This window comes from Mizuhopecten yessoensis, unplaced genomic scaffold (genome assembly GCF_002113885.1).
Source record: "Mizuhopecten yessoensis strain PY_sf001 unplaced genomic scaffold, ASM211388v2 scaffold9399, whole genome shotgun sequence".
NCBI classification, from domain to species: Eukaryota; Metazoa; Mollusca; class Bivalvia; order Pectinida; family Pectinidae; genus Mizuhopecten; species Mizuhopecten yessoensis.
The window spans coordinates 722,254-738,026 of NW_018408028.1; the positions used below are offsets into that span (position 1 = coordinate 722,254).

General features: G+C 35.0%; 1 protein-coding gene across 4 annotated transcripts in view; it reads left to right on the top strand.

The window, feature by feature from the left end:
- LOC110458016 (serine/arginine repetitive matrix protein 2-like) overlaps positions 1–15,773 on the top strand; it is a 99,074-nt gene that overhangs the window by 14,824 nt on the left and 68,477 nt on the right. For 2 of the 4 annotated variants that reach the window (XM_021509545.1, XM_021509548.1), the window contains exons 4-8: positions 3,923–4,060; positions 8,366–8,488; positions 9,045–9,269; positions 12,308–12,358; positions 15,525–15,729. In XM_021509545.1, the coding sequence (XP_021365220.1) occupies positions 3,923–4,060; positions 8,366–8,488; positions 9,045–9,269; positions 12,308–12,358; positions 15,525–15,729 (742 nt within the window). Of the gene's footprint in view, positions 1–3,922; positions 4,061–6,899; positions 7,017–8,365; positions 8,489–9,044; positions 9,270–12,307; positions 12,359–15,524; positions 15,730–15,773 lie in introns of all 4 variants that reach the window. The other 2 variants (XM_021509546.1, XM_021509547.1) reach the window with 2 other exon arrangements.

Sequence of the window (15,773 nt, forward strand, 5' to 3'; positions counted from 1 at the left end):
TTAATGAGACACATAAACACCTATGTATCCAGGGGAGTATTGTCGCTACGGAGACAGCAGTGTAAGTTAATGAGACACATAAACACCTATGTATCCAGGGGAGTATTGTCGCTACAGAGACAGCAGTGTAAGTTAATGAGACACATAAACACCTATGTATCCAGGGGAGTATTGTCGCTACGGAGACAGGAGTGTAATTAATGAGACACATAAACACCTATGTATCCAGGGGAGTATTGTCGCTACGGAGACAGGAGTGGAGAATTCCTTCTGTCACGTTATTCTTGACAACGTTGATTAATGGGGCACTAAATCATACCTTATGTGAATTATATATCACAAGGTTTTATTACGCTAAAAACTTAAAAGATAACTTAGCCATCAAAATTTCATTCATGACATCAGGAAAATGATGTATCATAAAGTGTTCAAGATTTTGTTTGATATAAACTTTATTGTGTGATATAATAATTAAAGCATTAAACTGCTTTCAGTTGACATTCATAGTCAATATAAATGCCAATCAGAAATGACAAATTCCAATAAGCATGCTAACACATCAGGTTGAATTCGTCATTTCCAGATGATATATTAACCATGAATACTGAATGAAAGTAGCTTAGTGTTTAAATGTTGTATTTACCAATTTTGAAATATTTAAATTTCTTAGAAAAATGAAGTTAATTTATCAAAAAATTCAGCTTCAGTATAATTTAGTCTATGCATTGTGTGACACTGTTTATTGTATAGAATAGCCACGTTAATGGCAGATCTGTACTCGCCAGCATCACAACACTAATATATTGTATATATTGAAAAATATAATCTAAAAATTAAAGACCAATCTAATATGATTTTTTTTCCTGGTATAAACTTAAGTCCCAAAGAGCATTAGATTCTGTTTCCAACACATAGTAATGTATTTTTTTCATGTTAGTTGCTCAAAATTATTTTTTAAAAGCAATTTCATTTTTGGTGATAAACGCATTATTCATAAAGTATTTAATTGGCAAACATAAATGTAGATGAATATAAGGAAAGATTTGTGTTGAATAGCTGGTTTTGTGGTTTAACTGTATACACCTTCGTGATGAATAGCCGTTTTTGTGGTCTAACTGTATACACCTTCGAGATGAATAGCTGTTTTTGTGGTTTAACTGTATACACCTTCATGATGAATAGCCGTTTTTGTGGTTTAACTGTATACACCTTCGAGATGAATAGCTGTTTTTGTGGTTTAACTGTATACACCTTCGTGATGAATAGCCGTTTTTGTGGTTTAACTGTATACACCTTCGTGATGAATAGCCGGTTTTGTGGTTTAACTATATACACCTTCGTGATGAATACACCTTCGTAGATACACATAGAGATAGTTTGGTGTTGATTCTGATCTTATGTCAGGATCAATAGTTTTAATATCCTTAAAAGAAGTTCTGCCAGCACCTGTAGGTCAATGAATTGATCGTTAATTACTCCGACAATCAGATCTCCTGGGCTCACTACCTGCCGTATTGTCTCAGTTTATTCTGTATAGTATCTGTTATAACCACACACTGATTGCAAGTGTCGGGGAAATGTAGCTGTATTGCAGGGTTTTGAACCAGCCCGAGGACCTACAAATATCTAGATAAACATTCAAACTAACTGAGCAACTTAACCTTGTCCATGAAGAACTTTGCTATTATCTTTCTTCCCTCCCCCCTCCCCAACCCACCAGATCTTTCCTCGGACCTCCCCAACCCACCAGATCTTCCCTCGGACCTCCCCTTCCCTAACCCAACAGACCTTTCCCCTCTCCTATCCCTTGTCCCACAAGACATTCCCCAACCCACCAGACCTGCCCCCAGACCTCTCCCCTCCCAAACACACAAGACCTTTCCCCTCTCCAACCCACCAGACCTGCCCCAAGACCTCTCCCCTCCTAAACCCACAAGACGTTCCCCCTCCACAACCCACCAGACCTGCCCCCAGACCTCTCCCCTCCCAAACCCACACGACCTTTCCCCTCTCCAACCCACCAGACCTGCCCCCAGACCTCTCCCCTCCCAAACCCAAACGACCTTTCCCCTCTCCAATCCACTAGACCTGCCCCCAGACCTCTCCCCTCCCAAACCCACAAGACATTCCCCCTCCGCAACCCACCAGACCGGCCCCCGACCTGCTAGTGATTATTACCAATTCTTGTCATGGCTTACATATAAAAAAAAACCATAATTTCTTTTATAAAAATTCCGTAGTTTTTTTTACACCTATCATATTTCTTAATTTGTAACTTAATATTTGAATTGAAAATGCAAGTAGACTCTGAGGCTTTGAGGTCTCATTGAAATACATGTATGTCCAGTTTTCATATTTACTGAAAATCCTCCTTTTTTACAAAATAACAAATATGGGACATCAAATAAAATCACAACTGAGAGACACCAGTAGGATTTATTTCTCATCAATATGACAATAAACTTGTCATTTACAGGATAATTACTGTTGTTAATGACACCTGGAACTGTTAACTAGATTTATATCTCTTTTACCTCTATATTTAATTACACCTGGAACATGCCAGACCTATATTGATTCTATCTTACACCTTAATTAATTACATGAAAAGCTTTCAGATAGCTATTGAATCAAACATCAGATTTCTCCAGTTGTGCGCGGTTAACAAAGCCTTACTCCACACATTACCGTATTTGATCAATGGTTAGCCCATGCTCAGTTTGAATGATTTAAGTTTTGCTCTTACCCTGTTGACCCTGTCATAAAGCATTGTTGATGTGACTTCATTGCATTGGTGACAAAGAAGTGAGACCATTGTTATGACTCCCTAATCCCTTCGCCTTACCACATGGGGAAAGTGTAGATATACCTGCAGGGTTTTACATCCCATTTGGACTTTGAGAGTCTTGGGCCCCCCTTGATTGCAAATTGGGGGTCCTAGATGAATATTTTGGGTCCTCATAAATGAGAATTTTCAATTTCCGTTGCTCTATGTCATAGACATCATTAAATTTGGAGACCAGAATTTTAAGTTGTCATTTCAGGGGGTTTATAGGGACACAAATGTTCAGATTAAAGGGTCCTGTAATGAAAAATGGGGGTATTTGAAGCAGGATTCTGCTACAGGTAAAACCCTGTACCTGTACAAGGTGAGAGATTTATAGAGTGTACATGCATTCTATTATATAATTAAGCCATCTATACCTATTCAGGTATATGTAGGGTAGACTGTAGGCTACCTAAGGACTAGAGACCATCTGGGATTCTCGGATGTAAAGTTTGGTCCCACTGTGTTTCGTACAGAGGAAGAAAATCAATTCAGGATAAATAAAATATGCCTCACTTGTGACTATTAACGGTGGTTTTATTGTGCTCCCCATTTTGTCAGTACGAGGTATTTCCTTGAGGTGTTATGTAACAGGCTGATATCACAGTTTAATGGGAGCAATATATTTTATAATGAAACACTTTATATTTACAACTGAAGTATGATAATGATAAGATGTGGTGCTATAGATACTGGGTTTGTTACTACACATACCAAAGGTTAGTCCTATACGAGAGTAGTAGGTTTTTAAATCGGGGAGGTTTTAGTTAGTCTATGATATCTTCAACCAAGAGTTAGTCCTATACGAGGGTCTGTAGTCTATAAATCGTGAAGGTTTTAATTAGTCTATGAAATCATACAACCAATATATAGTCCTATGGATTTGCTAGAGGAATTAGCTTGCAGCTTACAGCTAAAAAAAAATCATGATTACCTAAATTGATTTTGAATTAGGATTGTTAGAATGCATTACCGTAATAATTTTTCTTATTAAAGGTTGTAACATTGTTTTCAGCATGTTGGCTGTTCCTTGAGTTTTCATGACATGCATTTGGAAAACTTTCAAAAAACATCTGATCAATCCTTGTTTCCTAGGCCGCCAATAAGAAATCTGAAAGTGCTGACCTTTTACCTCTCTTGACCCCAAAAATGAGAAAGAGGCCGACACCATCTGTCGTAGAAGAGGTGGTTAATGAATTTCAGAACGCACTTACTTGTCCACCGAAGCATGTGGTTAGTGGCCACCGTCCACCGCTGACACCGCAGCAATATCACCGCTGTCATCGTTCGTGGCTGCATGGATTTGATTTGTGAAATTAACGCTTTGTTTGTAACGATGGCTGGAGTGGAATATGATGAAAACAAAGGTTTAAGAAGCATCCAATTAAATCATATTCAAATCAAACATATTTAAAAAAAGGCTGAAAATCTGCTTTTGGAAACAAAACAATCAATTTCCTTATTTTCATCAAAATATTCCACTCTAACCTTAGACTTAGAAATATTTAATCATGAATGAATTTTTATAAACTTTTGTATGCTTGTCATCCTAACAATATATGACCAGTCAGATATCCTAAAGTAATGTTGTGGTTGATCGGGGTAGAGTCGAGGGACTGGTGTTTGAAATCTCCTGACCAGTCAGATATCCTAAAGTAATGTTTTTGTTGATCAGGGTAGAGAGGGACTGGTGTTTGAAATCTCCTGACCAGTCAGATATCCTAAAGTAATGTTGTTGTTGATCAGGGTAGAGAGGTACTGGTGTTCTACAAAACAAGTGAGCGAAACTGTTGCCCCAGGTCTAGCCAACTGTTATTAACAATAAGTGGATTGAGGGGAAGAGGGTCCAGGCAGATCTGAAAAACCTGAAAGTCCTGTAACATCAAAACTCACCTTAATATACTATCTATTTGATGAGCAGTGTCAGTGACAAAAATTTGGCATTTACAGTCTATATGAATGCCATCACTTTGCTGGCAAACTTAATAGCACACATTATGTTTTTTTTGCCAGCAAACCTGTGCCAATCTTATAGACAGTAAACATCATATGAACACAGTTCAGTGATTATATTTACCATCTTTGGAGTACTATTTCAATACCACAGAAATAAATATATACTTGATAAAACTCAACATATATATCAAATTAGTGTATGTATCGGTATGCTTGTTCAATTAATAGAACAGCCATCTCCCATGGAGGGTCGGTGGTATGTAATGTTACAATTATGACGTCCAAACTTGGTAGGGTACTAAAGTGGCAGTACCGTAGAGTGTTAAATATAAAAAAAGTTGATAACTACGAGTTACCTGTATTCATACTTTATGGCACAAATCCTTCAAAAGATATAGTTTTAATTACATGCAAATTAAATTTAAAAAAAAAAAATGACAGGGAGGATAAATAAATACTTATTTCACTGTGGAATACAATATTAGGTCAATACCTGTGTGGTATAGAACAGCCTGCCACATAACACAGCACAACTTAATGGTGGTTTGATGTTGGTTAGGAATGAGGCATGAATAATGGATGTCACTTTTACCAGGCCAGTACCTTTACATACAATTGTGTACCATAAATACTCAGTTAAACCGCTTTTACCAGGCCAGGGCCAACTTGTATAAAACATCTCAAAGTTAAGGAAAATCTCAAGCAATGTATTGTCTATGGGAAATCTTAGACTTGAGGAAATCTCAAGAGTTGAGATGTTTTATACAAGTGGGCCCAGTACTTTAACAAACAATTGTGTACCGTAAATATTCTGTTAGTTTTTGTTACCACAGACAAATACTCTAACATAAAATCCTGTATATCGTAAATATTCATTTAAACTTCTCTTTCCAGGCCAATACTGTAACATAGAATATTAATACCGTAAATACTACATTAAACTTTCCAGGCTATTACTGTAAAATAAAATCTTGTAAACTATAAATACTCTGTTGTCACTCTCACTAGTCCAATACGTAATGTAAATTCTTGTAAAACAAAATTCCCTTTTTCCAATGAAATATCAAATGTTATAATTAAAAAGGTTTCTTGAATCAATACTTCATTATTTTCAATGTTTGTTTTAGTAATATTTCCTATATAGTAATTTACTTAATAAGTAAGACGTCCAAACATGGGATTAAGTCTACACTAGATTTCTATTATACTTGTATCAGTATATAAATCCTTCTTACGACTTTGGTGAGTTAAACCTGTTAGTCATATTAACCTTCGTCTTTGGCTAAGATCTCCAGAGCTGTTATACACGACTACAAACACCTTAGCATTAATGGGAAAAGGATTTTCATAAACAGTTGTTAGTGGGCAGTGCTAATACAGGTCTGGAGAAAGTGATCGTGACGTAAACAGTCAGATGTGTTAATTATGTTAGTTTTACATTACAGGTAAAATTGCCAAGACAACCTGGTCATTTCAAATCAGTCATTGTATTATAGAATATAGAGTGAGTGATTCAATAATGTACGGTATACAGAAGTTGATCCAGATTAAACTGGAATTGGGGCAGAGGCACCTGCATTTACTGTAAAGCTGAAAGAATGAAAATCTCCCCATCACACATTTCCTGTTTATTAATCCTTAGAATACATTCTACCTTGAAACGTTTTGTCGAATTCAATTTTTTTTACAATTAGCGAAGAGAAATATTAACAATTGGTGATAAGTTATACATATTGTACATATCATCTAGTTTCCTCAATATTTTTAAGGGTTTTCAGCCTATGGGAAATTCTCAAATTAAATGAAAGAAAAAACAATACAAAATGAACTGGTATTAAATTTTTACAAGGTCAACAGAGCAAGTCTGACTTATCTGAATGGCCTGTTACGATTGGCATTGAAACATGTAAAGTTTGACGCAATATGATGTGTTGTCTCCCTTTGTTTTCAGTGTGAATGCTTTGACTTCGGTTTACTTACAGGATCAGCATGGATACTTACCTTGATTTGTGCTGCTGTGACCTTTATTTTACTTTATGTTATGTAGAATCGTGTCATTCTGACCTGAGTATGAAGTTTTTGTTTTGGACTAATCACTAATCCCTATTGTTGCCAGGCTACACGTGGTCGTCGTGGTGATGAGGAAATTTTACCGTATCTGTCCCCAAGGACAGGATATAGTTCATCCAGTGGCCGAAGACGTCCAGTCAGTGCCCCTAACAAATATGAGGAAGTAAGTCATGGACGAAGGTCAACATATGACCTGTAGGTTTGGTCAGTCTCTGTCCTTCCTAGTCTCCAGCTGTCTCAGGCATTTCTTCATTCTCTATGTCTAGTGCACTCAGTAACAAAGTTTTGTTCAACTTCGCGGGGTAAGATACCTGACTGACATTCAATATCTACATCTTACCCTTAAAATAGATCTCTGTCTCATGTCGTCTTGTCCTTGAAATTGACTTCTGTCTTCTTTAAAATTGACATTCACTTCTGCTTAGCTCGTCTTTAAAATGTATATCATGTCTTTAAGATTATAGGAAAATTTACCACTATCTCAAAGTCATTGTGCCCTCTGAATATCTGTCTCATTGCTTTGTCATCTTGTTTTCAAAATTTACTTGTCTTTAAACACTTGTCTATAATTTTCAAATACTCCTTGTCTTTAAATGGTTTTAATACTTTGACGTTTCTTGAAGGAAAATATCATTTTCAGTCCTAACAAATGTATCATATGCTTTCCACCTAAATATCTTAGCTTTCTTACACTATCGTTATCTTTGACCCTTGACCTCTGTGTATTTCATTGACCTCAAAGTATCTCCTTTATATGTTCCCTTGTATTAAATTCTCATTTCAATTTTGACAGTTTTATAAATTTTCACTATTAGTTTTCTATTTCAATTTTTTTTAAACTATTCTGTGAATTAATGCACACTTTTGTGTCACTTGATTTTTGTATTGAATCAAGCAGAGCCAGTGTTGTAGTATTGGTATGTGAAAAACCACAGAATCTTAACCAAGAGTGTGATGAATGGCTCACTAAAGATCTTATTAGAAGCTTGACACTGTTACGTACGAAGCTTGACACTGTTACATACCAATTATCATGCATGGCTAATTGTCTTTTTATAGAGTTAGTTATTTAACATTTGATTGAAATGTTTTATTGGTTAATTTTTTTAAAGAAAACATATCGGTGTGAAATAACAATATAATATTTGTGTGTTTTCTTTGAGATTTATATGTTGTAGATATTTTAAAACAAATAACATCTTATTTTGGGCTTATTGGACAATGTTTATTATATTCTGATACTTGCTATGAGAAAACAATTTCATTAATTACAAAAACTCATTAGATTTATGAAGTCTTTAAAAGGAAGAGCAATTTGAACAAAATTTAATATCAATATATGAACATTTATTGACTTTTTTTTTTCTTTTTTATACATGCATATTCATAGGGTTATTATTGTATATTTTCTTATTTTCATTGAAAATTTCCTCAAATGCATTTTAATTATTAATTGATAAATTTCCATATTTATAAACCACAGCATTCTGATTGTCTGCCCTTGTCTCCTAGGTGATATATGTGGATGAGAATGGACGACCTTTAACCCCAACCTCAGAAATGGGAGAGGAAAGCCACTCCCCTTCCCGTTCAAAGGGACGACAGGAAGAAATAGATACCAGACACTTGTATGCGGTAAGGATTCGTGTGTAAAAGTCTCACCACCATACAGCTATTTCAAAATCTTTGGCACCGAGAACAAATGTTGACATAAACAGTCATTTTCATTTGTTGTTGTTTCTTCATTTTGTTTCTTTATAATGTAACCCATTGTGGAAAATTACACTATATACCACAGTGTGTCAATATGTACATTTATACATATATATGTCACAGATATCAACAGTTAAGCATTGAACTGCTTTCAATTAGCATTCATAGTCAATATGAATGCCGATGAAACTCCTTTAAGCTTAAATTGCTAGCACTTCATGTTGAGTTTGTCAGGTTCCATTTGGCATTCATGATGACTATGATGGCATCACAAAATGGGCTATTGCATTCATAGCTGATATCAATGACATCTGACCTAAGTTAGGTTTTATAGTGGCAGTGCCATAAGTTGGTAAACAATATAGAAACGTGCATGTCACATTGTATCAATAAAATGACAAAAGAACACCATTTTCTTTATGGGATTATTCAAGTATTGATTTTTTTTAAAAACTGTGATATTTATTTTTCTTTACAGCTTGACTCCAATTCTCTTAAGAAGTATGCCCTGACATTATCTAAGATAGAACAAGGGGAGGGATTAATGTCTCCCTACGGTATGAACCAAATACCAACCCCTCCCCGCAGTGCACGCAGTGGCAAGGGAAATAACTCTGCCCGGGCCCGTGGTTCAAGGCCAAGGACAGCTGATGCCAGGATGTCATCACAGAGGGACACACCAGAAAAACGATCTCCGACCATGGTGAGGCCCACAAGAGAGAATTCATTGAAAATATATAGGGGTTCAAGGAAATTTTTAAATTACTTTTAAAATGCTGCAAAATGGTGAACAAAACATTATTCTTTGTGAGGATTCCACAAAGGAAATCAATGATCTATCAGTAGAGATGAAACAAAAGATATTTTACAATTAAGTGCTAAAGCATAAAACACATTGTATAGGGAGAATTACTCCATAACTTCAATAGTATTGACATTCTTCATCATTATTTTTTTAATAACTGCAAAAACAGTTTAATTAAAACATTGGGTTGAGAAGGTTCCTGAGATAGATGTATCGCTAGGCCTATAAATGGTACCTCTAACAACTAAGTTGTATGTGTATGATGTAAGGTTTGGATTGGTGGATGGTTTAACTTTTATTGAAATCATGTGTGCAGTTTATCATCTTATCATGGCCAATCTGTCGTTGTGTGTAACATCCAATCAGGTTTGCCAATGTGTCACATGATTCACATCCAATCAGAATTGTTAGTATTTGTCACACGACTCACATCCAATCATAATTGTCGGTATTTGTCACATGATTCACATCGAATCAGAATTGTTAGTATTTGTCAGACGACTCACATCCAATCAGAATTGTCAGTATTTGTCACACGACTCACATCCAATCAGAATTGTCAGTATTTGTAACATGATTCACATCCAATCAGAATTGTCAGTATTTGTCACACGACTCACATCCAATCAGAATGGTCAGTATTTGTAACATGATTCACATCCAATCAGAATTGTCAGTATTTCTCACACGACTCACATCCAATCAGAATTGTCAGTATTTGTCACATGATTCACATCCAATCAGAATTGTCAGTATTTGTCACACGATTCACATCCAATCAGAATTGTTAGTATTTGTCACACGACTCACATCCAATCAGAATTGTCAGTATTTGTCACACGACTCACATCCAATCAGAATTGTCAGTATTTGTCACACGATTCACATCCAATCAGAATTGTCAGTATTTGTCACACGACTCACATCCAATCAGAATTGTCAGTATTTGTCACACGACTCACATCCAATCAGAATTGTCAGTATTTGTCACACGATTCACATCCAATCAGAATTGTCAGTATTTGTCACACGACTCACATCCAATCAGAATTGTCAGTATTTGTCACACGACTCACATCCAATCAGAATTGTCAGTATTTGTCACACGATTCACATCCAATCAGAATTGTCAGTATTTGTCACACGACTCACATCCAATCAGAATTGTCAGTATTTGTCACACGACTCACATCCAATCAGAATTGTCAGTATTTGTCACACGACTCACATCCAATCAGAATTGTCAGTATTTGTCACACGACTCACATCCAATCAGAATTGTCAGTATTTGTCACACGACTCACATCCAATCAGAATTGTCAGTATTTGTCACACGACTCACATCCAATCAGAATTGTCAGTATTTGTCACACGACTCACATCCAATCAGAATTGTCAGTATTTGTCACACGATTCACATCCAATCAGAATTGTCAGTATTTGTCACACGACTCACATCCAATCAGAATTGTCAGTATTTGTCACACGACTCACATCCAATCAGAATTGTCAGTATTTGTCACACGACTCACATCCAATCAGAATTGTCAGTATTTGTCACACGACTCACATCCAATCAGAATTGTCAGTATTTGTCACACGATTCACATCCAATCAGAATTGTCAGGCTGTGTCACATGATTCACAATATATCAAATTTGCCACTGTGTGTCACTAAGATATTTTTGTATGAGTCATTTCCAGTCAGATGTGACTTATGTTATTCACAGAATGTAGAATTATTACAGAATTCATTGGTTGTCATGGTAACAAACATGGTTTTGTGATTTTCAGACAATTCAAAGTAACTATTGACATAACACAGAATCCAACCCCTATCAACACTTCTGGTGAAGTGTTACACTTCTATAGAACTAAAAAGTCGAGAAACCCAAACAGCACAGTTCAGAGGAAATGTTTACTGTTTGAAGTGTTTATCCTGTAAATATTAAAAACAAAACAGTTTACAAAAAGTTTTACAGGAAATTAAAATTAATTTTGTTTTATATTATAGATAATTCTATTATCATTTCTAACCTTAGTTTCTTGTATTACATTATTTGTCACTTCATTCCGGAACTATCTTATATGTCCTTAATTACAAAAATATTGTTATATAATATTATCTTAATATCTTATCTGTAGTTAACTAAAAGAACTAGTATATATCTTATATATACCTTACTTCAAGATATGATATAAAATCTCTTTACACATTATTTATCCTAACTACAAGATATGATATAAAATCTCTTTACACATTATTTATCCTAACTACAACAACATATATGAAGTCTCTCTTTGCCCAACATATATCTTTAACAATATGAATATTATATATATCCTAAATATGTCTCTGCTTAGTATCTCTCTGTATCACAGAAAAACCTCTCTTTGAGAAGTATCTGGTACTAGTAATCATTATTTCCCCTTATTTTCCCCTTCTATAGTTCTACATCGGATATACAGTGTGATAACTGCCATATGCTCCTTGTCAACTTACCATATTCGCTGTAATAAGTGTCACTCCCCCTATTTCAGGAGGAATTGGAATTAAAAAAAGCCTCCCCATGCCACACTGATAAAGCCAGGTCAATGATTTAAAGTACTTACACTATAAAGCAGAGATTTATGTCTAGTGATGATGCCTCACCTTCCAATGAAACATTTGACAATGAAAACCTCCACACCAGATGTTTATACTGTCCGTCTGTTATACTGTAGCAATGGGTGAAGTTGAACAACTTGCTCTATAATACTTCAAATTTTATTTTTGCAAATAAAACTAATTTCAGCTAATTTCTAAGTACCCTGGGCACTAATTACGGCGAAGGCGGTATGTGAGAAAATTACAAAGCAATCTTTGTCATTCCATAGTAGGTAATGTTATCAAATACAGATATTTCTACAATTTTTCAAAACAATTCAATTTTCAGAGAAACACAGATGAAGAATCACGCCCATCATCACAATTATCTGTAGTGGAAGTATGTCTTATCACCTGTCTTAGTCCATGTGTCTTATTATACATGTGTCTCATCATTGTGTTCTTTTAATACACCCATGTATCTTAATTCTGTCTAAATGTCTTAGTATGACACATGTGTCTTACCCATATGCCTACATATGTTAATTTATAACACAGTCTTAACAATGTATCCCCGTTATATCAAATTAACGTGTTCCTGTTTTCCATCAATGTGTGCGTGAGTGTTGTTATCATTGTGTCTTTCATGCTTCATACCACGGAATTAGATTAGATTGTTATCTAAGTCCGTGTTCATACCCATTAACTGTTCACATCATGTTTCCCTTTCAGTCCTAAGGACTAAGAGGGACAATAACCTGAATGAGTACCTAAATTTTACAAGCGATTAGCTTTATAAACACACAAATTTGACTTCAATGAAACAATGCAATTTTTGTAAAGTATTATTACAATGAAACCAATTTGGTATAGAGCTTAAACCATATCTGTATCATTTTTGTCTATCAGTTACAAAATGTATCACTTCTATGAAAACTCCCTATGCAGCCTATATCTGGACATTTCAGGGGTTAACCCTTTCACCACGGTGATGAGTCCACTGTGGCCCACAATGGACTCATCCAGATAAAGCTATGGTAGAGACTACTAAAGTTACCTAGGGGTGAAAGGGTTAAGCGCATTTGCACTCTCTGCACCCTTGGAATATGTCATGACAAAATCAAAAGCTCTAAATTTGATTAGATCCACATGAAAAAAACTGGCCAATCGCTAGGCTGATACCTGTCCTTTACATATTACAGAAGAGCTACATATCACTTGCTGCGTAAAGAGCCTTTAATTTTACCGTGACATGTTCCAGGGATGCAGTAAAGATACAGATATTGAGTGTGAAACATTTGGATTCTCAGAATATATGCAGCCTAATGCTATTATTTCATAAAACAATGATTTTCTAAAAATAGTTTAAATGAGCTTGATTTGGTACTGAATAAAATACAGAAACAGAGTTGTCCTTCTTGTCTACCTTCATCTTCTGTAAACATTTGTCATATTACAATCTATATTGTGTGTTAGGATGTTTAGATAGCTGTGCATGGGTTTTTATTCTGTAAATAAGGAAAAACTGGTCAGTCGAGATTGTTCTTATGTAACGTTATATATAAGGTAACATTTAATGAAAATATTATATTGTATTCTGTATACAATGTTCAATGTTTACAAACGTAGTCTTTGTCTCAGAAAAATATGTACATTTATGCAAAACAAAAATACATATATTTGAATTTATTTTGAATAATAAAAACCTGATCATTTTTTTCTTATTTATAGTTAAATAAGTAATTAACATGTGACCCAGTTTCTTATGCTTAACAGTGGCCATTAGTTGTGACCTTTGACCCTAACTGCATGGAGTGATCACTTCCTTTTCAGATCTTTATTGTATATATGTCACCCTGGTAAAGTACTAGCCGCTTCCTACCAACTCGGCTAGGGAATTTCTCTTTATTTAGCTCATTTGGTAGAGAGTAAGACTAGTAAGGCAGAGGTCCGGGTTCGACTTCTAGAGGAGGCGTTGAAAAAATAATGAACTCAGTTTCATACTGTAAATCAGTTGATTTTGGATGTGACTAGATTTTGGCTTATTTAGCATATGGTGTGGAATACAAGTAGAAGCCTGTGACGGCAAGCAATTCTAAAGTCAGTACCAATGGTCGATCAAAAACCTAGAAATAAATTCTTTAGAAATACACAGATTGGTTTTTACTTAAATAATTGTTCAGTAGAACATGTTCAGTGCATACGTAGCCACCACAGTACGTTACAATATCATTGTCACCTAGACTGTAGCGGCTGTCATGCTTTCATTTTCAGAGATCAGTTGATACAGAAGCTCTCTGGTATCCCAGAGCTAAAAATGAAATACACAATCATACACTCTGTTAAAAATGGGATCAATATATCATAAACAATTTGTTGAATGATATCTATATATATATAAAGAAATAAAAGACAAGAGTTTCTTCGACTTCCCTAGTGCTTTCTCCTCTTTAGAGGGTTCATCAGGGGAATTCACCTATATATATATAAAAAATATAAGCTTGTAACAATGCTGCCCAAATTGTCAGTTATTCAAAATCAGCAATTATTTTGAAAACCAATCACATTTCTTAATTTATACTTTGAAGTAATAAAATGTAAGTTTCACATTTGGGAATAAAAAATAAGTCAAAATTCACACACCGAAATTTAAAAACCTTATATTTTGCAGGTCATTAGCAATGACAGAATGCTCGTTTAAGGTACCATTTTCTGTGTACAGGGAAACGTAATTTTGCATTGGTTTTCTGGATAATCAGTTTCTTATCTGATCATTAGAGGCATTTTGTTTTAACATTTATTCTCACAAAATTTAATTTTTGGAAAGTTCATATTTTAAATTGGTGATATCTTTACCTTTTGTGTAAAGCAAGACAATTTCACCTTCAGTTTGTCTTTTCCGTTTTCTTCCTTGAAAAAGAGGATGAAATAAAGTGGTTTTCCTTTTATTTTACTGTCAAATAGCTATTATATTTCAAAAGACTGAAGAGCAACCATTGATGCCATTCTGAATTATAAAGTTCACTTTTATTGTCTGCACAGGCTGATAAGCCTTTATATAAAAAGTGTATCTTGTATATTGGTGTGCTGTGTATTTTGTTATCTATTTATCAGATATACACATTTATATATATACTGGAACCCCATTCGTCCCAAACTTTAGCTTCTCATTTTTTCCCCCCGAGATCATTAACGCACCATTCAGAATTGTTTTCCATTTTTTGGTAAATGATTTTGTGAAAATAATTAAGGTATATTTGAAGGATTAAAGTATGAAATGCGGGCTTATCAAGATTTTATAATCAGACAATTAAGATAAGTAATTCTTCCTACATTATATTGTTTTAGAGGACTCATCATTTACCCTAAATGCATGTACTTAAAAAAATCTTACAGGGTTAATCAGATGTCAAGATGGGTGGCATTTAATTTTACTGTAAAAACAATTTTGCAAATCTAATTTTAAATACATTATGGCAGTTATTCCTTTTGAATGACGTTCAGCATTTTAATGCCTTATTAATAAATACGAGAACTTTAAAAATTATTTTTGTTACTGTCACCAGGGGGCATTGATGCTTCATCGCCAGGAACCAGCAGTGATGCATCAAGGGGAAGTACAGACACTATGTGAGATCACAATGAAATACCACGGACCAAACCTTACTCTGCCACGGGACCAGTATGAACCCAAACAGGAAGTCGCCATCGACCAGCAGCATTGTGGGGGAAATACACTGACTGTTTTCAAAGAGAGGCTAAAGGCAGGAGGTAGTTACATGGCTGATTGTCTAATGTAGCTCTGTCAGGAAGTT